Source organism: Chrysemys picta, chromosome 1, assembly GCF_011386835.1.
Source record: "Chrysemys picta bellii isolate R12L10 chromosome 1, ASM1138683v2, whole genome shotgun sequence".
Taxonomy (NCBI): Eukaryota; Metazoa; Chordata; order Testudines; family Emydidae; genus Chrysemys; species Chrysemys picta.
This window is the reverse complement of record NC_088791.1, coordinates 306,764,864-306,789,669: the sequence shown is the minus strand read 5'-3', so window position 1 is coordinate 306,789,669 and position 24,806 is coordinate 306,764,864. Positions and strand designations below refer to the sequence as shown.

At 40.4% G+C, this 24,806-nt stretch overlaps 1 protein-coding gene and 1 long non-coding RNA gene across 9 annotated transcripts in view; one reads left to right on the top strand and one right to left on the bottom strand.

Moving 5' to 3' along the window:
* The window catches only part of N4BP2L2 (NEDD4 binding protein 2 like 2), a 667,270-nt gene that overhangs the window by 569,630 nt on the left and 72,834 nt on the right, over window positions 1-24,806 (bottom strand). For 5 of the 8 annotated variants that reach the window (XM_065594472.1, XM_065594489.1, XM_065594478.1 and 2 more), the window contains 3 exons: window positions 8,853-10,696; window positions 5,902-5,987; window positions 4,384-4,429 (listed from right to left, as the gene is read on the bottom strand). In XM_065594472.1, the coding sequence (XP_065450544.1) occupies window positions 4,384-4,429; window positions 5,902-5,987; window positions 8,853-10,696 (1,976 nt within the window). Of the gene's footprint in view, window positions 1-973; window positions 1,173-4,383; window positions 4,430-5,901; window positions 5,988-8,852; window positions 10,697-24,806 lie in introns of all 8 variants that reach the window. The other 3 variants (XM_065594518.1, XM_065594509.1, XM_065594527.1) reach the window with 1 other exon arrangement.
* Window positions 3,969-18,511, top strand: LOC135983357 (uncharacterized). The gene is made up of 3 exons (XR_010600949.1): window positions 3,969-4,099; window positions 13,706-13,788; window positions 18,380-18,511. It is a non-coding gene; the product is annotated as an uncharacterized LOC135983357 (long non-coding RNA).

Genomic DNA, 24,806 nt, shown 5'->3' with positions numbered 1-24,806 from the left:
ACCTTCCCAATGGATGCTAATAAAGTAACCCAGTCAGAAGTGATATTCCGGAGGCTTTTAAAAAATACTCTAAAGACCAAATATAAAAATCTTGAAATGGACCAGATTTTACCAAATGTCAGGTATTTTAAAAATAAATTTCACAAAAGAGAAGATTCCTGGGAATTTCCACTGTAACCTCTTTAAATTACACAAGTTGAACGCAATGCTAATGCTGCTATCATAGTCAGTATATTTTTGAGAAACAAGTTATATATATTTATGCTCTAATAAATTTGTTAGCCTATAAGTTTAATGGTTAAGATATCAGCCAGTGTCCTGTCCTACAAAACATGTGTTTGATATTTTCCTAGATGATATTTCTCAAATAATTACTTGGAATAGTTAGAATTAAAAGGATTGGAGAAATGAAGCTTCTAACCTCTGGATCATGAGACACAGTATATGTGCTGTTCGTTAGCACCATTTAATGATAGGTAGAGTTTGTTGGGATTTTTTTGACAAAACATTTTTTATCAGAAAATATGTTGAAACATATGAGTTTCAATTAAACTTTTATCAGGAAGGTTTCTCAGGTCCAGGATGGAATTTCTAGTCAAAAGGAGAAAGTGAGTTTTCCCCACCCAAAATAGCCAATAGGCTGGTGGTTAGGGCATTCACCTGAAATGTGTGAGATCCTCTGCTCTGCCTGGAAAGAACTTTTAACCTGGATCGCCCATATCCCAGGTGAGTGCCCTAACCACCAGGCTATAGCTATTCTGGGATGGGTCTCTCTCAGTCTTTCCTGTTGGAGCTGTTCCACTTTGTATAAATAATTAAATATTTACTTATAGTAAAGTCATAGGTGCTTACAGACAGGATGAGCTGTTAGTATTTTAAAAATCATTTTATCAAAAATGAATGCAATAATCTTCGTTTTTCAGCTGTTTAGACCAGCATTATTCATAAGAATGATAGTTTTATAAAATGTTACCTTTATCTTCATGTTGACTTTTTCTGTTTAAGATGACATTCAAGATTGGTTGATACGTTATACAAGTGCTTATTGTCTGGATAAGTCACAGAGTTCTCTTCTACTACATCTTGATATAGGTTTGTTTCCGGAAGTGTTTCATAAGATTCTTGACTCTTTTGGCAATCTTTATTTGTATCCTCCAGTATATTGGCACCAACTAAAAAAACATGATTGCAATTTGCCAAATGACACCCAAAGTATAATTTATATAGTTTGTCATTTGTATTTATGTCAAGATTATTTACAGAACAAGATTATTGCCCTAGAAAACTACAAATGTTACCAATTTTACACACAAAATATTTAATCTATTTTGTTGGATTTTTCAGTGTGCCCTGACAATTACATACATTCCCTACTGGTCTGAATCTCTCTTGGCTCTCCAGCAAATTAACTTCCAAGCCAAGAGCTACAGGGTATGTCTATACTGCAATTTAACACCTGTGGTTGGCATGTGTCAGCTGAATTGGGTTCAAAGAGCTCTGGCTAAGGGGCTGTTTAACTGAGGTGTAGAAGTTTGGCCTCAGGCTGGAATTCAGGCTCTGGGACCCCATGAGTGGGGAGGATTGCAGAGCCTGAGCCCAAACATCTACACAGCCCCTTATACCGAGCCCTGTGAACCCAAATCAGCTGACACAGGCCAGATTCGGGTGTTTAATTGCAGTGTAGACATACCCTCAGCCTTTCCCACAGGATCTGTCCCCAACTTCAGACACCAACTTGTCTGTCATTCTCCAGGGAACAATTATATCATGCATTTCCAACAATTTTAGAAGGCCTTATGCCAACTTGTGCAATTATATTAAACAACAAAAGCTGTTCCCTAGATGTGATTATTCTCCTCTGGTATAGTATTTTAGAACACATATATACAGTATATGAAGTACCATGCATTACCAGACTCTGCTGCAGCAGATACCTTTAGAGAAAGGCTGCCAGCAGGGTATTCTCCAGCTGCCTTCAGAGACCTTATGGGCTAGAGTGAGAGAATAGATGCAGTTGGTGATTACAGAGGGAGCCTGCTGGAAACCAGCTCTCCCACTGAAGACAGCAGAATTGCGGGATGGATGCTTTTGATGCTCCCAATCCCCACAGTAGTAGGACATTGAGTGGAAGCCAGTGGTGACCCACCCATCCTAAGAAATCAAAATCAGAGTGTGAGGCACCTGAAAACATGCTCCTACCATCTGAACACTACAGGATTCCTTCACCTAACACCAAGCTTTTGATGTTTCTCATCAAGCCTCTTTCCTCTGCAGCCTAGGAGCCTGATCCATTGAGGTGTTGATAACTTTCAATACCCACTGAATTCAATGAGAGTTGATGACCCTCAACACTTCACAGATAAAATCTAAGACAACATGTTTTTCACTTTGCAGCCCAATCTATAGATTATGTATTAATTCTATTGATTACTTAAGAATTCTCAATGATCACTTTGAGGGTTGACAGGTTCTTGTCCCAATATCAGGCCCAGTATTATTAAAATTACTATATAGTTCGGAACCCCAGCGTGCACAATTGCAACACTCACAGTATCAGAATTCTTCTATATTTCCAAATAGTTTATTAATACATTTAGCAAAGTCACAAACACTCTAACTCTCAGATAGAGAGACTACAGAATGTACATCTGAGCATCCATATACTCACACCATCCCTTGCAGGACGACCTGAAATGTTAACCATTATCTTCCTCATCACCATCACCTTCCTCCTCACCACTAGTGGCCATCATTCTGGTCCCTTCCAAGGGCTACAGCTCTCCCTCTCCTACTGCCCAAAGACTGGCATGCAACTTCTATAATACATTACGCTGATGCCACTATATCTAATGCATAGTCAGTAGGGGATTTTTCCCCTTTTCCTTATATGTATTTCCTCATCCTACTAATGTTGAGGTGTCCTCTTTCTATAGGTTAGTATATTGATACATGTAACAACAATTTCAACTCATGATCATATCTGCCATCGCTTGCTTAAGCGGATTTGGGGTTATTACTTCCATGTTCCTTGTGGTAGCACTTACTGGAACATTCTACCTCCTACCATTGAGCAAGCTATTCTTAGTTCCTAAAATCTAAAGGTAACCGTTGATCTATGCCAAGGGTTACAGCCTACTTAACCACACTTATGCAAGCTTATGCTTCAGTTAATGTATTACAGGATATAGGATACTGTAGGCTTCTTCCATTAGAGCTGAATATAATGAAAGCAGCTAAATATAATTAAGGCAAGAGTGAATATAGTAAAGGCAAGCCTATGCACTACAACTTTAAGCTCCATCTGAATTGGATTCAAGTAAACTCAAAGTAAAATTATTTGATTCATTTAATAAGAAAAATTGTTAACGTGGACAATTTCAAATCACAAGTCAGGAAATTCAAAATTGTGTCCCACAGCAGCTGTAACTCTGCCACATTGTATGTATGCTGTATATGGAGGCATACATTTAATACCATATACTACAATACGAAATCCTGCACTTGCACAAGAAGTAGTTACAGATACTATGGACACAGTAACTTTCAACTTACTTACTTCTACATTTGTACGGGGAGATTTTGGCAAACCAGTAAAGTGCCTAAAACCACTATGGCTTATTGTTAAAAAGCAACCTAAACCTAGTCAGCAAGCTGTAAATTGGCCATTCAGCAATCTCAGCTTGACCAAGGCAGGAGGGGAGGGGGTTTTGGGGTGCCACAGAAAGGGCAGCTTGACTCCACATCCTTCCTGATAAGAATTGTGTTGAAGTTGCTGATACATGCATTTCAAAAGAGTAGGATATGTCCCAGGAATGTCTATTGAGGTCTCAAGGCTGCAAGTTCTGGAAAACCCACACCTGGTTAATCAATAATCAGAAGGAGCCTCTTGCTTGCCCATTGGAACTGTTTGCTTGACAAGTTTTCTTTAAGGGACATGTCATTGTATTACTACTGTATAAATAAGTGGGAAAAGCTTGAGATAGGTGGGACTCTCCTGTGGGGGACTCTTCGGGACTGGTCTCTCCCTCTGGATGCATCTTGTGTTCCCCACCGGCAAACGGGCTGCGGCTGTGCCACTCGAGAGCCACACGCAGCTTTGGTAATTATCAAGGGTTGGGGGTGTTTTACTAATCTTGTTGCGGACGTATGTAAGTGCTTGAGACTAAGTAAAGGTTTAGCTTTAAGTGAAAGCACTCTTGTGTTGTCCTGTTTGTGCCAACCATCTATCAGTCGGATGGCCATGTCTCCCCTGTTTTATTTCCTGATGCCTCCTCGCACAGAGTAAAAGTTACCAAGAGCTTTGGGTTGAAAGAACCCCGGGTAACACATTAACTGATTGTTGCACTGAATAAATAACGTTTACAATCATTTTGTTATGCTTACCAGCCAAAGAATTCCCATTCTGTAATCCATTCTTTTTCTGTTTCCTCTAAAAACAAATAAAATAAGCAATAATAAAGGAGAGAAGAAAAAGGAAATATATATGATGGTCTGGGGGGGTTGGGTAATCAGTGTACAGAACAAAGTCCATATTACATTACATAAGTTTTTAAACTGTATTTACAAGGCTTTTGTCCTTTTCATCACACTATCCTGTATTATCTCCTAAAAACTGCCACCATAAAACAACAGCCCTAGTAATAGGCTATCCTTTCATTGAGAAGTGACAAAAGAAAGGTTAAGAAATATAAAAATTATTTCAGAAATATGATTCAGTCCAACTATTGACTAAACTACTCTGGTATAAACAGTATATAAATATGTAATATTGAAATATGAAACTATGCTTACATTCAGACCTTTAGAAGATCTACTTACAGCTCTGCATTGTCCTACTTTGTCAATAATGGGGTATTTCCTAACATGTGAAATTATAAGCTAGATCTAGGTTCACTTGGTTCTGCCTCCTTGAGGTCCCTTCCAGCCTACGTTTCTATGCTTCTAAGTTCATTCACCTCCTCCCCTCAACACACTTAGGGTGATTTCTTCTTATCTATCCCCACAAGGGAGGAAGGTTTGGAGAAAGGCTCTTTTTTTCTCTTCACCAACAGAGGGGAGTGGCACTGAGCTGGGTCTCGGAATAGAGTGCATTGATGGAGTATAAAACAATTACAGTTTCTGACTAGACAAAATAAGCTAAATCCCAGTCAGCCACTCAGAGCATTTTTGCTAGAATTGATGGGTAAGGAACTGCAGATACCAGAGGGCGGAGTCTGCTTAGATGGTGGTAGAAGAACAGGAGGAGGAAAAGGAAAATGGAGGACAGTATCTGCAGGGTAAAAAGAAGGACCCTGAGCAATAGGGAAAGGTTTTATTTTTGTTGACTGGTTCATATATTTTTCTGCTCTGTCCACCTAAACCCTCAACCCTGCTATAAGGTTAGAGCTCTCCCTTGCACAGGGCTTGCAGGACAGGACCTATATAATGCTCTTCCTTCACTGTTTGTATTCACTTATATAAAACATGGATCTATCAGCAAGAAATACTCTTTCTCCACATGAACTGAATGCAGAAGCACAATGATGGGCGGGGGGTAACAGGAGGGGCATAGATGCTAACACAAATTCACAGTCTCCCCTGGTCTCTCCAGGGGAAGGGGAGGTCCCAGCTGGTCCTGTGGGAGGGGAGGGCAGGGACATGGGGTGGCAGCTTCTCCTGTGGCTCTGGCTCCCAGCACCCCCTCGACCCAGCTCTCTGCTTCCCAGAACCCCAGGATGCCATCTCCTCACACCGTCTCTTCCACTTATGGTCTCACTCTGGAAGGAGAGATGGTGGCTCAGTGAGGACATGGCAGGTGACCTGGGCCCACTTCTTCGGAAAATTCTGATTGCACCCTAGAGTAAATGGTGCCTCTTTACTCCTAAAATACAGGAAAGCCTTGCAGAGAACTAAAACCCATACCTCCACAGATGTCTTCCATAGTAAATGGATCATCTTTGATGTTTTCCAGTCAAGAGGAACTATGTAATCATCCGGCAATAAAGACACTGAAAAAGAACAAGACATTTTCATGGCATTATATTTTGTCAGGTTTCATGCATATCTGAAGGAGATACTGCGAGCTCAAACAAAGCCCAGAATTTAGGTTTTATACAAATAAGCTTCTACACAACCTAAGACCAATTAAAAAAATTCTATATTTTTGTTTAATGCCAATGTAAAGATATTTTTTAAACCAAAGATTTTCCTGCAGTATTTACACACCCAAAATTGTTGCTTTGTCCAAGCACATGGGAACTGGAAAGTGAAATTTACTAGGAAAATCACTAAAAACAAAAGTGAAACTTCATTCTCTAAACTGAGTAAAATGCAAAAAGTAAATAAACATCTTAAACAAAAAGTGAATTTAGTTTTTAAAATTTTATCAGTTTTAACCATTTATAATAAGAGGATATTTTAACATAGTATATGGAAATTGTTCTATAAATATGTCATATTTTTAACCTGATAGAGTTCCTCAATGATTAAAGTTGAAAAGAAATGCTTTGTAGAAAAACAGTGTAAAATGTTTATGGAATATATGTTCTATGTGTTAACTGTAAATAAGTGACAAATAAATTTGTTAACTAAAAAGCTATTTACCTTCCCATAGAACAACTAACAACATTTATAGTACCTTTCATTTAGGACTATTCCTAAATGCTTTATGAAACCATTCACCCACAAATTCATTGTAGTTGCCTTAAAATACGCAGCAGTACATAACAGTTTAGGACAGGCAATGAGGAAAAATATCTATGACTGAAATTGAAGCAGACATTAAAAAAGAAATAATACTGATACTCAAATCAGAATATGGCTAGGAAAGTGGAATTAACACCTGTAATTCTGAGAAAAATGCTATGGGTTCTTTAATGATCACAAGTGGCCAATACCTCAGGCTATGGCTACACTACAGCTTAAGTCGACATAAGTTATGTCACTCACAGGTGTGAATTAGCCACCTTCCTGAGCAACATAACTTATACCAATTTAAGCACTGGTGTGGCCAGCACTATGTTGGCAAAAGAGCTTCTCCCACCAACATAGCTGCCGCCACTCGTGGGGTTGGGGCACTGAAATAGGGGGGCCCAGAGGGCCATGGCCCTCCTACTTCTTGAAAGTGGATGGGCCTGGCCCATCCACTTTTTGCCACAGGCCCCGCCCCTACCCCTCCTCTTCCACCTGAGGCCCCGGCCAGGCTGGCAGCTGGAGCCTGGCTGGGGACTCCGGGTAGCACGGGGTGCTGTGCCGCGGACACTCCAGCAGCCGGGGTGCGGAGAGGAGTCTCCATCCCATGTCCCCACCCCCACTAGGTCCCCCACCCAGGGCAGATGGAGGGTGCATTGCTCTTACCATGGCTGGGCTGTGGCTCCAAGGCCCCATCCCCTGGCCAGAGTCAGGTCAGGTAAAAGCTGCACGGGCAGCTGTGGGGAGCTGCAGACCCTCCTGGCCTGGCGGGGGACCTGTGGGGCACGGACATGGGCCGGGGCCTGCTCTTGCCCCCCCCCCCCCCTCCCCAGGTAGGTGGAGGACCTGCGGCTCTTGGCCCACTCCAGCTTCCAGCTTGTCCAGGGACGGGGCCTTGGGCAGAAGGGGCAGGGCCATCCCCCCCCACTTTTCAGAAGGTTCCGCCATCCTCTGTCGTGGGGACTGGAGTAATTAAGCCGACAGGAGAGCTCTCTCCCATCAGGTTAGAACAGCTACATAGAGAACTTAAGCGGCGTAGCTGCACTAGTGCAGTTGTTAATGTTTTCATTAAGGAGAGACTACAATTAGAGAGTTAGAAGGTTCACAAGTAGCTCGCTAAACAGGGGCCTAAGTGACATCAATTCTGTGAAGATTTATAGAGCCCTGCAAATCTGTGGATATCTGCTTTATGTCCACAGACCATTTTTTCTGATCATGGATTGGATGAGAATATAAATTCTGAATCTGCGCAGGGCTCTAAAGATTTATGCACACTCAAATATAGACATGTGAATAGTCCCATTGTAAAATTAACCATGTGCCTAAGTCTGAAGAATTATAGCTTAAGCAGTTCATTCTTTTTTGATCTTTCTGAAAGTATTTATACTACATGAGTTAATATACATTAAATGACACTAGAATATGAAAATTCAAGCTCTGTTTGTTAATTTACCTTCTAACCATGACATCTGAAGGTGTGGACTGCATGATTAAAAGAATATGTTCAGTACTAGAAAATATACTTTATGGTTTTTAATTTCAATTTCAAATTAAATTTGATTAGGGGTAAAATTTTCATACTGCTGAAGTGATTTAAGAGAGTAGGTCTATTTGAAAGTCAGTGGGATTAAGCCTCCAAAATGCCTATGGCACATTTGAACATGTAATGTAGGTGCTTTTGAAAATTTTACCCTATAACTTTAGATTATTAGTAAAGGGATACTACTGTATTACGAAGGTGAAACAAACATTTACCAGCAAAGAAATCCAAATCCAAATAGCACGTGTTTTCATGCAGTTTCTAAATGACAGGTTAAAAATTCACTCAGTATGATGTATTTGTGCAGCTGAAATTGCAACACAGCTACAAGGACATCATTCCTTGGATTTAAAGTTAGTAAATACTCAGCATTACGCAAGATCATGCAATGAGGGTAAACTGCTAACAAAAGAAAACAATGATCATTGCATAATAGATAATCTGCAGAGCTGAAAAGCAAAATCTTGGTGCAAAGTACCATTTGCAAGACACTAAGTGAATGCCATCAAAAGTATCTATATTGGCAAGCAGTGATCAGCTACAGTATATTATCACATTTGTACAATTGCTAGTTGCAATAAGAAACTGAGACTTATATCATTGGGCACTGTTAAAGATAAATAATAATAAATAATAATATTACCCAGTGGAAATCCAGGAGAACCAAAAAGGTCTACAAGTTGAAATGCAAATCCCAATGATAAGGGAAGACCCAAAAAATTGGATTTAGAATTTAAAGTATCTTGATTAGCTTCAATTTGTGAGGACTGTGATGGCTTACTTTCATCTGTTTTGTACATATCTTCACCACAGCTTTCAAATACATGAGGGTATGTAGGACAGTCAGATGTTACTTTAACAGAACACAAAATATCTGGTTGACTATTTGTAAGCTCTAAAGAGAACTGTTCTCTCTCACCCTCTTTATCAAGTATTTTTTCTTGTTTAAAAGTTGTAATTTGTTCCTTACTTGTTGAAGAAACTATACAATAACTAGAGGGAAATTTCTGAGCTGGAGAAGAAACAGCTTTCTTTGAAAGACACAGAGATTGTCCCAACTGACTACTATGTAAGAGAGATCCCACACCATGGTTAAGTGAAGAATCTGTCACATCATTATTAGAAGGTGCTAGATGTTCTTGAAATTCAAGGTTTTGTTCACTCTTCTTTCCATTGTCCTTATTTGAAATTCTCTCTTGTTCTGTTTTCAAAACATTTTCTGATAGGTTATCATCCATTAATAGAACATCCTTCAGTCCCTCCTTTGTACTAACAGCAATCTGCCTTGGTAGATGAAAGTTTGGTGCCAAGTTGAAAATCCTTTTGCATCTTCCTTTCTTCTTTGATGGAACTGGTGTACCTACATTGCTTGGAACATTGACTTCAGTTAAGCAGTTTGTGACAGTGACTCCCGACTCTATAAATGAATTATGATGTACTTTGTCAATCAGTGATGACTGTAGACCACCATGTGTTACACTGCCACACTCTTCAATTAATGTTTGCAGACTGGTTTCTTTTTCTAATTCTTCATTAGATTCACGAGTTTGTTCTACTGTGCTGTCAGGATAGGTCTCTTTAGGCCGCCTCACTCTTTTTGGTCTTTGCTCGCATATGAATTTATGGGTCCTCTCAGGCCAAGAACAAGAACCCGACCTATCAGAGCCAAGCTGGAATTGTATATCAGTTAAATCAATTGAAAAAAAAGCCCAAGGATTTTTCTCATACCTTTTTGATGTCTGTCTGTCTTTCATGGCTTTATCAGGCAAGACAACACAAATTTCAGATGTTTTCAAATCATGCTGGAGAGACAGGGTTTCTTTTTTTCCATTACTCACATTTAACAATTTACTTTCTAGATCAGGTTCACATGCAATTTGATCTGATGTAAGTTCATCTTGATTATTTAACATCATAGAACTATTTTCTTTACTGTTATATTCTGTGTCTAGAACAGAACTGTGATCATCTGTATCTGAGGAATTGCTCTCATTTACCATAAGGTTTTTATTTTGGTTATGATCAACCACCTGATCATCAAATGTGTGTTCAAATTCAATTAAGTTTTTATTAGGAGCAGATGTCAAATTTATTAGAAATGTACCGTCATCTTCTGTAAACAAGTCACTTTTCATTGGACTAGCTAGTGTTGCTGAAGTCTCAGACACAGCAATAGGTAAACTTCCTGTTTGATGCTTTGTAGATTTTGGGCTTTCATTACAATCACCATTGGAACGATCTTCACAACCTTCATCTCCTGGATCTCCATTAAATGTAAATACTGATTTTCTGTTTTCTTCTTCTGAATCATCCTCTTCACTGTCTGATGTTTCCTGGTCATCAGGAATTAGATGACAAGGGACTCCATCTGATTTTTTCTCTGTGATTTTAATATTATCATGCTTCATTTTTCTGTTTCTTTTTCGCTTTTTCCTCTGTTTAGCTTTGCTCAGTCTGTGCCCAGGTTTCTTCTTAATGTCTGTTTCCCTAAATGTAGAATAAAAAACTAAATATGAAAGAAAATCCATAGCAGTAATAACCTACTCATAATATGCAGCTTTAGGAAAAAATATTTATTTAACTATTTGGGTAATCAAGTTTTGATCCCTTCACTACTGAAATTTTTGTTTTTTTAAATCCTGATACTTCATTTAAAAAGTACCATTTCTGTATATTTCAGAAACATGATGTAAATGTATCTTACAATTCACAAAGCATCTTTAAACTGTTTAACATACATACACTGAATTTTAGTTTGAATCTCATTTCAAGAACTTCCAACTTAAAACAAAGCAGTAGGTAAAGCAGCATTTTCAGGCATCTTTCAAAATTATGAATGATTGATCCCCACTAGTCATTCAGCATCTAGGGTTTGCCCATGTTCTGTAATTTTGTGAAGTTCCACCTTGTGCAATATTCAGAATGGTGGAAAATGGGTGGAGAGTAAAATGATCTGTTTTCCTTCTGTTAGAATATCCCACTGATATCAGAGTGTTCTTCTATTGGACAAAATAGATTAGATGGACTCAATAATTCAGAAGATGCGAACTATAAAAAAATCCTGATTGACATACAAGTTTAATAATTACTACCGTTCCCTCAGACCTACTGCTCAAGGTACCATGTTTAGCATGTGTACACATACAGTTTATCAGGGGAGTATAGTACCTCTAATTACTTATTTAATTTGGAACAAAGTGGTACCTCATGACTGTCAGAAGGGAAGGCTTATTTAGGCCTTCTGGAAGCCTGCTGTGGATTTTAAGATTCTGTTCTGATAATGTTCAATAGTTTAAGCATAAATAGAACTGTATGTGTAACAAATTGCAGAATAATTATGTTTATTGCTGCACATGTGTAAGAAATTGCAGAGTAATCATGTTTGTGAGAACAAGAAGAGATAAACTAATTAAAAAGCTTGAAACCTGTACTGATGGGGAAGGAGAGTTAACATGGAAATGAGAATAATATATATGTATAAGAAAAGATAACAAAAATTATAAATAAGTTTGTGTAACAAAGGAAGGTTGAAGCTGTAGAGTCTGGTGCTGGAGGTGACTGTGATGAGATTGTTCTAATAAGCTTCCTACTTATAAGTAACTGATCACTACTTGCTGAGTGTTTTGCCTTAATAAATATTTGTTAGACCCATCTGTTGAGTAAGTGAACCTCAATCCAATGACCTAAGTCTACTAGAGACAAATTAATTTAGTAGTAGGCAATTGTGTAAGATTACTTATGAATCTCAGGTCTATACATCTGAATTGTTGGGTTGCACTTCTCAACAAGATTAACAGGCAGCAGTACAAATAAAATGGCAATTAAACTTTTTGGCATCACACGTCCCAATTACAGGTTTCTAACCAAACTAAGTCCTAAATAAAGAAAATGAAGATAACTAGGGAAACCTATTACAGGAATTTAATATAGTCTACAGATATACTTTTATTTATAGAGAAAAACAATGAAGGGAAGGTAATTCCAAATAAACAAATCTAAGAGATTGATGACTTATATAGGTAAAATAGGTTTCTTTTTGTACCTTCATGTACACCAGAACAGACTGATACAATTTGAGAAGGGATTCTATAGAAATAAAAAATAAGGGAAAAGTTGACACCATCAGTAAAGTACCACATTCATACCTCGAGGCCACATCCATAGAGATTTGGTTTATCAGAACAGAATCTTAAAATCCACAGCAGGCTTCCGGAAGGCCTAAATATGCCTTCCCTTCTGACAGTCATGAGGTGCCACTTTGTTCCAAATTAAATAAGTAAGTAATTAGAGGTACTATACTCCCCTGATAAACTATATGTGTACACATGCTAAACATGGTACCTTGAGCAGTAGGTCTGAGGGAATGGAAATAATTATTAAACTTGTATGTCAATCAGGATTTTTTAGTTAGTAGCTTCTGAATTATTGAGTCCATCTGGAAAAGTATTGTTATTTATCTTGTACAGTAACTGGAATTTTTCAAGATGTTTGGTCCCTATGTGGATTCCCCTATGTGCACATAGTCCATGTGTCTGAGACCAGAAGATTTTTGTTAACAGTACCATAGAACCATAGAATATGAAGGTTGGAAGGGACCTCAGTTGGTCATCTAGTCCAACCCCCTGCTCCATTGATCCATGCCTGCACCCTTCGCCTCCTTGTGTTCTGAACAGAGGGCATCAGTGGCACTGTGCACTGACAACTTCTCCAGTTCTTTCTCTATAGTGAATTACCAGAAGGATCCACAGCAGAGGGGAAGGAGGGTGGGTAGTGGAATATACATAGGGACTACACATCTCAAAGAACTCCAGTAACTGCACAAGAGAAGTAACCGTACTTTCTTTGAGTGATGGTCCCTATGTGTATTCCACTTGAGGTGACTTACATACAGTATTCATTGAAAAGGGGAGTTGGGGTGAGGAACCGCTTCCACAGATTGGAAGACTGCTCTGCCAAAGGCTGCATCTGCTGTAGAGGCTTGTACTAGTGTGTAATGTCTCACAAAGGTGTGCACAGGGTCCCATCCCGCTGCTTTACAGATTTCCACAAGAGGGACACTTCAAAGCAAAACTACTGACATAGCCTGGGTTCTGGTCGAGCGGGCCCTCACATTTGTGGGGGAGAGGTCGCAGTTAGTTCATCGCAAAGCAAGATTCAGCCTGAAATCCCTTTGCAAAGTTTCTGTGAGGAGACTGCCCCCCCACTTGTGCATTTGGCAAAGGAGACAAACAGTTTAGGGCAGAGGTTCTCAAACAGGGGGTCGGGACCCCTCAGGGTTCATGAGGTTCTTACATGGGGGATCGCAAGCTGTCAGCCTCCACCCCAAACCGTGCTTTGCCTCCAGCATTTATAATGGTGTTAAATATATAAACAAGTGTTTTTACTTTATAAGGGGGGGTCATACTCAGAGGTTTGCTATGTGAAATGGGTCACCAGTACAAAAGTTTGAGAGCCACTGGTTTAGGGGATTTCCTGAAGGGTTTTGTCCTTTTGTAGGTGTAATGTCAGGACTCAACAAACATCCAAAGAGCATAGATGCTTTTGCAGTCTGGTGGCATGTGGCTTCACATAGAAGACAGGTGAGTGGATTACCTTGTTCAGATGGAATTCTGAGATTACTCTGGGAAGGAATTTAGGCTATAACCTCAAGGAAACCTTGTCCTTCTGGAAGACCATATAGGGCAGATACACCATAATGACCCACTGCTCACCTACTTTTCTTGCTGAGGTAATTGCACCCAGAAAGGTAACCTTTGTAGCTAGATAAGCAAAGGAAAATGGAGCTAATGGTTCAAATGGAACATTCATTAATGCTATTAGGGCTAAACTGAGATTCCATACTGGGGTAGGTTTCAGTACCAGAAGAAAGTTTCTGACAAGTCCCTTCAGAAACAGTTCTGTAGGAGGATGGGCAAAGACCAAATGTCTGTCCACTGGAGGGTGAAAGGCACAAGTTACTCTCAAGTGCACTTGCAAGGAGATGTTAGATAGTCTCAATGTTTTTAGAGAAAGGAAGTAGTCCAGAACAGTAGGGACATAAAGCATCCTCTGATGGTTTATGATGATTCTGGCACAAGGTAGAAAATCTTTTTCATTTAGCTGTATAGCATTTTCTCATGGAGTCTTTTCGGCTATAACTAAGAATGGATTGTACTATCTCTGAGCATGATCATTCTATGTTTGTCATCCATCATAATAACCTGTTAAAGGGAGAGATACTGAGTTCGGGTGAAGGATCTTGCCTTTCTCCTGGGTCAAAAGGTCTGGGAAGAGCTGAATGCAGAGGAACGGGTGTGAGGCCATCTAGAGAAGGCTGGTGAACGAAAACTGTCTTGACCACTGAGGAAAAACTAAGATCACCAATGCTTTGTCCTGTATGATTTTACTCAGGATTCAACGTAAGAGAGGGATGAGTGGGAATGCATACATCAGTGTTTCTGGTCATTGTACTAGAAACACATCCCCTCTGGAGTTGAGGCCCCTAGCCACTCTGGAGCAATAAGCCAGCTTTTCTTGTTTTCTTGGGATGCAAAGAGATCCCACAATGGGAATCCCCACTGTTGGAATACACTCTTTAGACTGGGGTATAGAATCTCCGTATATGTGGATGTGATAGGGGGGGACACAAAAGTCCCATCAAAAAGATTTCTTGATGGGAGGCTGGGGCTAGAAGGATAATGAAGAAGGAACATTCTGTTCACTATACTGTATTCTTTGGTGTTTTCTAGGAGGTTTGAAAGCTCTTTGATGGTAGAATGACTGAGGAGATGGTTATTGCATGTAAGATTGAGCCTTAGGATATATATCCTCCTTGATGCTGGAATGCAGATACCCAGAGTACAAAGAGTTGCTCTTGAGTCTTTGAGGATATGTAACAATTCCTCTGTTTTCTCACTGAATAGGTTATTTCCCATGAAAGGCAGATCCTCTGTAGTGGACTGAACTTCTTTTGAAAATCTGGAGGATTGGTGTCACAAAGCCCATCTCATAACTATGGGTGTTGCCATCAAACAGGGAGGCTGCTGCGTCCACTGAAGCCAGGAAGGGCCAATCTAGCTAGCAATTTACCTTCATCAATGATTGTTTGGAACTGAAATCTATCCTTTTGAGGTAGTTTGTTAGTGAATTCAGAGAGCTTATTGTAATTAATAAAATCATACTTACTTAGACATCATAGAATCGTAGAATATCAGGGTTGGAAGGGACCTCAGGAGGTCATCTAGTTCAACCTCCTGCTCAAAGCAGGACCAGCCCCCAACTAAATCATCCCAGCCAGAGCTTTGTCAAGCCTGACCTTAAAAACCTCTACGGAAGGAGATTCCACCACCTCCCTAGGTAACCCATTCCAGTGCTTCACCACCCTCCTAGTGAAAAAGTTTTTCCTAATATCCAACCTAAACCTCTCCCGCTGCAACTTGAGACCATTACTCCTTGTTCTGTCATCTGCTACCACTGAAAACAGTCTAGATCTATCCTCTTTGGAACCCCCTTTCAGGTAGTTGAAAGCAGCTATCAAATCCCACCTCATTCTTCTCTTCTGCAGACTAAACAATCCCAGTTCCCTCAGGCTCTCCTCATAAGTCATGTGCTCTAGCCCCCTAACCATTTTTGTTGCCCTCTGCTGGACTCTTTCCAATTTTTCTACATCCTTCTTGTAGTGTTGGGCCCAAAACTGGACACAGTACTCCAGATGAGGCCTCACCAATGTTGAATAGAAGGGAATGATCTCATCCCTCGATCTGCTGGCAATGCCCCTACTTATACAGCCCAAAATGCCGTTAGCCTTCTTGGAAACAAAGGCACACTGTTGACTCATATCCAGCTTCTCGTCCACTGTAACCCCTCGGTCCTTTTCTGCAGAACTGCTGCCTAGCCGTTCGGTCCCTAGTCTGTAGCAGTGCATGGGATTCTTCTGTCCTAGTGCAGGACTCTGCGCTTGTCCTTGTTGAACCTCATCAGATTTCTTTTGGCCCAATTCTCTAATTTGTCTAGGTCCCTCTGTATCCTATCCCTACCCTCCAGCGTATCTACCACTCCTCCCAGTTTAGTGTCATCAATGCTTAGTCATTCACTATGTAGAACTACAAACTTGCAGATGTGAAATTCATTCTTCCAAAGAGGGCTACACATTTGGTCTTGGGTGTAGATCCAGCTTGGCTGCTGCTTGTTCCTTCTGGTGACTGCCTGCACCACTAAAGAGTTTGGAGCACAGAGTGAAAGTAACTTTTCTGCCCCCTTTAATGATAAAAAGTATTTCTTCTCCATTCATTTGGGAGTGGGAGTGCAAGTGGCCGGAATATGTCAGACTATTTTGGCCAGTTCTAAAATAGCCTCATTAACAGGCAGTGCCACTATACTGGGACTAGCGCGCTGGAGGATATCCAGTATCTTATGAGGGGTCTCATATACTTCCTCCAGTCAGATCTTGTGTGTGTCTGCAATTCTCTTCAGGAGGCCCTGGAATTGCCTGTAGTTATCAAGTGGTGATGGCAAGGCTGCTGTGACTGCCTTATCTGGTGAGGATGTTGATAATTCTTCAGCAACGAGTGGTTCCACCTGTTCAGGTTGCTCCTCTTTCTCAGTGTCCCTGAGCAGGTTAAGGCTCTTCCCCAGATGGGGAAGCCTGTCTCGACTCCCCTTGAAACCTTGCCTATTTGGGATGCCTCATATATGGATTCCAGGGACCCCAATAAGGCCAGTGTGAGGGATCATAGGTAAGGATATGATTTAATCATGGAAGTCACGTATTCCATGACTTTAACGAACCTCCATGGGCTTCAGCCAGTGGTGGGGACTGGAGCTGTCAGGCTCCTCCCCCCGACATGGAACTCAGGCTTTAGTCCCCCCCCCCGGTAGTCTCTCCCCCACCAGAAAAAAAAGTAGTTTTAGTAAAAGTCATCAACAGGTCCCGGGTTTCCGTGGATTTTTGTTTATTGCCTGCGACTTGTCCATGACTTTTACTAAAAATAACCATGATAAAATCTTAAGCTTAATCATATGGGTAACAGGGTTGTCCTCATGGAGGACACCATTCGTTCCGAGTTGGGTATTCCTTCCTGTGAGATTGGGATGGTGCCCTGGAGATCTTGGAGCCTCTCTTGGGGCTCACTTCCCGCCTTGATAAGGGTGGTGAAGCTCTCCAACTCATTCCAGACTCACTGGAGGAGAATGAGGTCTCTGTGACAATAGGAGGTGCTGTCGGTATCTGTGGTCTCATTATGATTCAGCTGGTCGACAATACTGGAAAGCGCCGAAGTGTTGGTGTACAGACCTGCTTGGTTAGGACTGGATCTGAAAATATGGGTGATTCTTGGTCTGCACAGATCATAAGGTCCTCCAGTATAGTGTATCTAGTGGCAGCCCCAGCTGCTGGACAGTGGATCAGGCGCCTGTACCTTGGCAGTGCCAGCTTCAGATGGACAGCAGTTTTTGGTACCGACTATTCCTTTTCTCTGCACATCAGTATCATCGGTGTAAGAAGTGTCCACTGTCTTCTTTCCCTCATCAGTACTGAGGATGTTTCCAGCCCTGCGGCTGTCAACAGTTTTGGGGCCCTCTTGGTTCTCAGTGCTGAGGAACCAATACCGTGCTCCTTGTGAGCTCCACACCACACATAGGTGCAAAGTGACACCTGACTTAAACGGTGTCGGAGAGGAAGTCCTCTTTTGGATGAGGTCTTGGAGGGAGATTTCTCACTTTTCTTATGAGAGTGTTTGCTTTTACCCGCCTGAGTAGAGTCTTTAACTCCATCTTGAACAGCCTCAGAGCCAGAGACCACCATGCTCAAGGGGGAGCTTCTCAGTGCCTCTCTCTGATGTCTGATGGTCCAGAACTGGATGAGGTCTCATGGAATGATCCATCAGGAACCTTCTAAGTCTGAACTCACAGGGTTGATTAGTTTGGTGAGGAGAGGACCAACAGACACTGCGCTGAGAGAGGATATGAGCTTACCCGAGGCAATAGAGGCATGTATCAAAGTCGTCACTGACTGGGAAAGCCTGGGGACAGGCCAGAGAGATCTTGAATTCCAGGGTCTTGGGCATCCTAGGCACCTGCATAGGGGGGTATCAGGGTGAGGGTGCCCCTTGTATTCCTGAACTACTGAAATGACACTATCTAAACTGGTAAAACTATTAACAGTATCTAAGTGGTGTTTTTTTTTTTAAACAGGAATGCTAGCTAAAGCTACGGACACTAGAGAAGTCCATCTCAGACCACAGGTGGCAGAAAGGAACTGGAGAGGCCATTGGTCTAGACCACCCTTTATGCCCTCACTTCAGAGTATAAGGAGCAGAAGGGCACTGGTGCGGACCAACTGACACTGCTAGCAAAAATCTTCTGGTCTCGATGCATGGAGCGCATGCACACCTTGAGTGGAATACACATTGGGACCACCAATCAAAGACGAGGCACCTTGACTCTCAGTGGACATGGTAGATAGGTCTCAGACAAAGATAGTTTTCAGTCTTCTAGGTAGGTCTCAGACAAATTCATGAAGCTATAGTGGATTTGAAAGTGTTGATTCCCTTTTATATTACAGTTTTAAAAAAAGGCATCAATTAACCTGATATCTAAGCTGTGAACATACTTGAGACCCTCCACTAGCAGAAACATGCTGAATTCTTTCCAGATGATCACAGAAGACTCCTCAATTAAAGAAGCACCAAAACGTGCTCTTTGTTGGATACAGACTGGGACAAAAAAGTGCATTTTTAATTCAAAATAAACCTTGAGATAAACAGAAAAAAGGAAGTAGAAAATGGTCCTAAACACAAAATACTTTCCATATATAAAACAAAAACTATAATACAATTTGCCAGCTTGTCACTCTGTGGTCACCAATGTATGTGCGCACACTAGAAAAAGTATTACAGCAGCCCACAACAACAGGGCAGCTGTACCTGTGCTAAGTTACTAGAATAACACTAGAAAAAATGCCTGAGGCTGTTCTACATTAGCACTTATCTGATTACTACCATCACTGCAGTCTTACCAATGCTGGCAATTGCATTACAATGAATGCTATTTTTTGTAATGTACAACAGGCCTAAAAGAACACTTAATGCTCAAGAACATGAGTGGCCAAAGACAACAGTTTAATTAAACATATTAAGGGTCCAGGGTTGAACAACTGTTCAAAAGGGAACTCACGCTAAAAGTAACCAGTCACTTTTGACTCGCCTTTTATAACCTAATGGTGCACAGGTGAGCTTGACCCTCAGTCTCTGAAGATGCACACTCTCACAGATCAATCCATGAGTACTTGAGGGGACAGATAAGCAGTTAAATGTATCCCTCTCATGAAAGAATTCAAAACAGAATGAGGGAACCATATTGATAAATCAGAGCCGAAGTGTCCATGGCAAGAACTACTAAGATATGTTGGGGTCTTCTGCCTGATGTTCCATTTTAATGAATTATTTTTGGGCATGAATGATATGACATAAAATTCTGGAACCATGGCAATAGGGGAAAAAAGTGACCATGAAAATCACCATGTTATCTGACAACAGCTGCAGAAGTGGACAGCTCAGTATTGCTCAAAAAAGCAAAAAGGGTCTTGGGAGTTCTTACTGGCGTCTGTGAGATTAAACATGCTTGGGTGCACATTAGCTTCCCCTGAACTGACAGCCAGCTGAGGAATTCTACTAAGAGATTAGTCTTCCTTAATAGATGGCAGGCTCTTAAGGCGAGGGGATGCCTCCACTTAGATAAAAGGAAACTCACTCTCCTCCTCCAATCCATCATTTCCTATTTCTTGAAGTACATTGTTACAGAAGTATCCTCAAAGTTCAGGATATGGCTCTACTTTTTCAAAGGGTCAAAAAGCTTTCCTGGTAACAATAAACCTAAACACATTAAATGGAGAGAATTTTTTGAGAAAGACCACCTATCCCATGCCACCCCATTTACATAGCTGAACATTTATATTATGCACACTGTTGTAGTAGCTGAGGCTATAGCTACACTACAGAGCTTATAGCGGCGCAGCTGTACCAATGCAGCTGCACCACTGTAGCGCTGCTAGTATAGATACTCTATGCTAACGGGAGAGAGCTCTCCCCTCAATTTAATTACTCCAGCCCCTGCGAGCAGCAGAAGCTATAACAGCGGGAGAAGCTCTCCCACTGACATAGCGCTGTCCACACTGGCACTTAGGTCGGTGTAACTTATGTTGCTCAAGGAAGTGGCTTATTCATACCCTTGAGTGACATAACTCATACCAACGTAAGCTGTAGTGTGTACATAGCCTAAGTGTCTGCATTCAAGTACTCCCTATTAAAAATATGGCATCTTTTAGGTCTAACTATGAATGAAATTTACAATAAATTAAAGACACAGGGTGTTGGAATGAATTTTAGAGATGAGTGGGCCATATTTAACACTTTGACAACACTCTGATATAAAAATTATTCACGTTGCTTTAGCAGTTGGGTAGAAAGTTTGATATATACAGACACAAAAATTTTCTAGGGTAAGTATGTAGGAAAAACAGAATAAATCCCTTTAACCCTGATACAGAGCTGATTAATTCTTCCTCTTCAGATATTCAAAATTCTAATAAGTAAACTACAGAAATGTGGCCTGGATAAAATAACTATAAGGTGAGTGTAGAACTGGTTGAAAGACCATACTCAAAGAGTTGTTATCAGTGGTTCACTGTCACTGTTCACTGTCAAATAGGAAGGGCGTATCTACCAGAGTCCCACAAGGGTCAGCCTGGGTCTGGAACTATTCAATATTTTCATGAATGACTTGGATAATAGAGTGGAAAGAATGCTTATAAAATTTGTGGATTACGCCAAGTTGGGATGGGTTGCAGTCACTTTGGAGACAGTACTAGAATTTAAAATTACTTTGACAAATTAGAGAATTGGTCTGAAATCAACAAGATGTAATTCAAGTGAAGAGTTTACAGAGGAAGGGAAGTGAAGGCAGCTGTAAAAAACAACATATATCAAACGGAAGAAAAGGAAATTAGATAGTAATGAATATAAATCAGAAGTTAGGAACTGTATAAAATTGATAAGGGAAGCAAAGGGACACTAGGAGAAATTTATGGTTAGCAGAGTTCAGGACAATAAAGAGTTTTTTTAATCTATTCAGAATAAAAAGAATCCTGACAATAATATTGGTCTATTACTAGATGGAAATGGTAGTATCATCAATAATAATAAAGAAAAGGCAGAAGTGTTCAATAAATATTTCTGTTCTCTATTTGAGAGGAGAAAAAGATATAGTCTAATCATTTGGTGATGATAACTCTTTCCATTCCTCTAGTATCTCTGGATGATGATAAACAGAAGCTATTAATGTTGGATATTTTAAAATGAGCAAGTCCACATAACTTACATCCAAGAGTCTTAAAAGCAATGGCTAAGGAGCTTACTGGATCATTCGTCTGATTTTCAATAAGTCTTGAAGCACTGGGGAACTTCCAGAAGACTGGAAGAAGGCTAGTGTTGTCAGAATTTTTTAAAAGGGTATATGGGATGACCTGAATAATTATAAGCTTATCACCTGACATTGATCCCAGGCAAGATAATGGAGTGGCTGATATGGGACTTGATTAATAATTACATTACCCTCCTTTCATTCTTTAATTTAAATCAGCATGGGTTTACAAAAAATAGAAACTGTCAAACTAAACTATTTTTTTAATGAGATTAAAAGTTTGATTGAAAAAGATAATAGTATTGATGTAATATATTTAGACTTCTATAAGATGTTTAACTTGGTACCGCATGACATTTTGAGGAAAAAACTAAAACAATATAGAATTAACATGGCACACATTAAATGGTTTAAAAACTGGTTAACTGATAAGTTTCAAAATATAATTGTAAGTGGCGAATCATCATCAAGTGGGTGTGTTTGTAGTGGGGTCCCACAGTGACTGGTTCTTGGCCCTATGCTATTTAATATTTTTATCAATGACCTGGGGAAAAAAACAAAAATCATCACAGATAAAGTTTCTAGATGACACAAAAATTGGGAGAATGGTAAATAATGAAGAGCACAGGTCACTGATTCACTGTGATCTGGATCCTTTGGTAAACTAGGCACAAGCAAACAATATATATATATAAATAAAAGAGAGAGAGAGAGAGATCTGCTCTACAGCCTTAGCTAGCAGCCAGTTGGCTTTTGGCTCATGCACTAAGCTCCAGAGGTCCCAGGTTCGATCCCGCCTGCTGGTGACTGGGGTCCGTTGGCGTTACATACATCTAGAAACAAAGAACGTAGGCCATATTTACAGGATGGGGGACTCTATCCTAGGAAGCAGGATATTGTGTCTAGTTCTGGTGCCCACAATTCAAGAAAGACATTGATAAATTGGAGAGGGTGGAAGAGTCACAGGAATCATTAAAGAGTTAGAAAACATGCCTTATAGTGATAAGCTAACTAGATTGAGCTCTTTGAGTCTAACAAAGGGAAGGTTAAGGGGTGACTTGATTATAATCTAAGTATCTACATGGGAACAAATGTTTAATAATTTGCTCTTCAACCTAACAGAGAAAGGTATAACATGAACCAATTGGTGGAAGTTGAAGCTAGACAAATTCAGACTGGAAATAAGGTGTAATTTTTTAATAGTGAGAGTAATTAATCACTGGAACAATTTACCAATGGTCATGACGGATTTCTCCATCATTGACAATCTTAAAATCAAGATTGGATCCTTTTCTAAAATATATGCTCTAGGACTTATTTTGGGAAAGTTTTATGGCCTGTGTTATACAGCAGAGCAGACTAGATAATCACAATGGTCCCTTCAGCTCCTCAGAATCTGTGAATCTATTAACATATTTCACTTCGAAAGGAAAAATCAAATGCACAACTACAAAATGGGTAAACAAAAGACTACATGGTAATACTGCTGAAAAGGATCTGGGGGTTATAATGGACCACAAATCAAATGTAAATCATAAATGTGATGCAGCTGAGAATAAAGTGAATATCATTCCGGAATGTATTAACAACAGTGTAGTATGTTAGACACAGGAGGTAATTATCCTACTCTACTCAGCACTGGTGAGGCCTCAGCTGGAGTACCGTGGCCAGGAAAAATGTGGATAAATGGAAGTGAGTCCAGAGGAGAGCAACAAAAATGATAAAAGGTTTAGAAAACATGACCTATGAGGAAAGGTTAAAAAAATTGGGCATGTTTAGTCTTGAGAAAATAAGACTGAAGGGAGACCTAAAAACAGTCTTCAAATATGTCAAGGCCTGTTATAAAGAGAATGGTTATCAATTGCTCTCCATGTCCACTGAAGGTATGACAAGAAGAAATGGGCCTAATCTAAAGCAAGGGAGATTAAGTAAAATAGTAGGAACAACTTTCTAATTATAAGGATAGTTAAGTACTGGAATAGGCTTCCAAGGGAGGTTGTGGAATCCCCAACATTGGACATTTTTAAGAACAGGTTGGCCAAACATCTGTCAGGGATGGTTGGTTTACTTGATCCTGCCACAGCACAGGGGGCTGGACTTGATGACCTCTCAAGATCCCTTCCAGCCCTACATTTCAATATGGAAGATTTACAGGGATGCTAGAAGACTTCTCTAGAACTGATGCAAACTTCTTCCTTAAAGGTCTCTTGCAATGAGACAAAGACAGGGGTGTCCCAACTTCACAAAAGGAGCTGCCCTGTGTCTCTGCAGTAACTGGTTCCTTGCTATTACAATAGAACAAGGTATTACGCTACTACAGTAGAAAAGTGCTTGAACAACTATAAAGATCTGAGAGATATACTACCAATTTTGTTAGCAGGAATATAATTGAAATCCAGAGGCAAAGGTATGGAGTCATCATTTACTTCTCTTATGGTTGCTGGATTAGCCCTATCCCTTCTTACCATTCTCCTCTCCCAGATGTGACTTTGCAGCCTGCTGAGGCCCAAGTGAAGGGAACATTACAAGTACTGATTAAAGCAGGTTCTCTGTACCTTCCCCATGGGCTTAAAAAATTAGACAAAAAATGGAGGACTCACTCACCCCCTCCTGATATACTGGGCCACTTCTCTCAATCCATTCCACATGAGAGCCCAGTTCTCTTGTGGCCTACAATGGAGGGTGGTTTCCTAAAGTATTGTAGAGGTTTATAAAAGTGCGAGGAAAAACTCACAGGACTAACACAGTTAGTCTTCCCCCCTCCCCAATCTTCATTTTGAAATAGGTAGCAGAAAAACATCCAGACAAGATTCAACTTGCAGGGCAAGAAGAGCAGAAGTACATGACCTATGAGGAAAGGTTATGACCTTTGAGGGAGGGTTAAAAAAAACTGTGCATGTTTAGCCTTGAGAAAAGAAGACTGAAGGGGGACCGGCTAACGGTCTTCAAATATGTTAAGGGATGTTATAAAAAGGGCTGTGATCAATTGTTCTCCATGTCCACTGAAGGTAGGACAAGAAGTAATAGGCTTAATCTGCAGCAAGGGAGATTTAGAGAAAAAACTTTCTAACTATAAGGATCATGGGCGGACGGTGACATGGCCATTGGGGGAGGCTAAACCCCAACCCCTCCCCTTGTGCCTGGGGCCATGCCTCTCACCCTCCCCTTCTGCCCTCCCTTCACCACAGGAGTCCAGAGCACC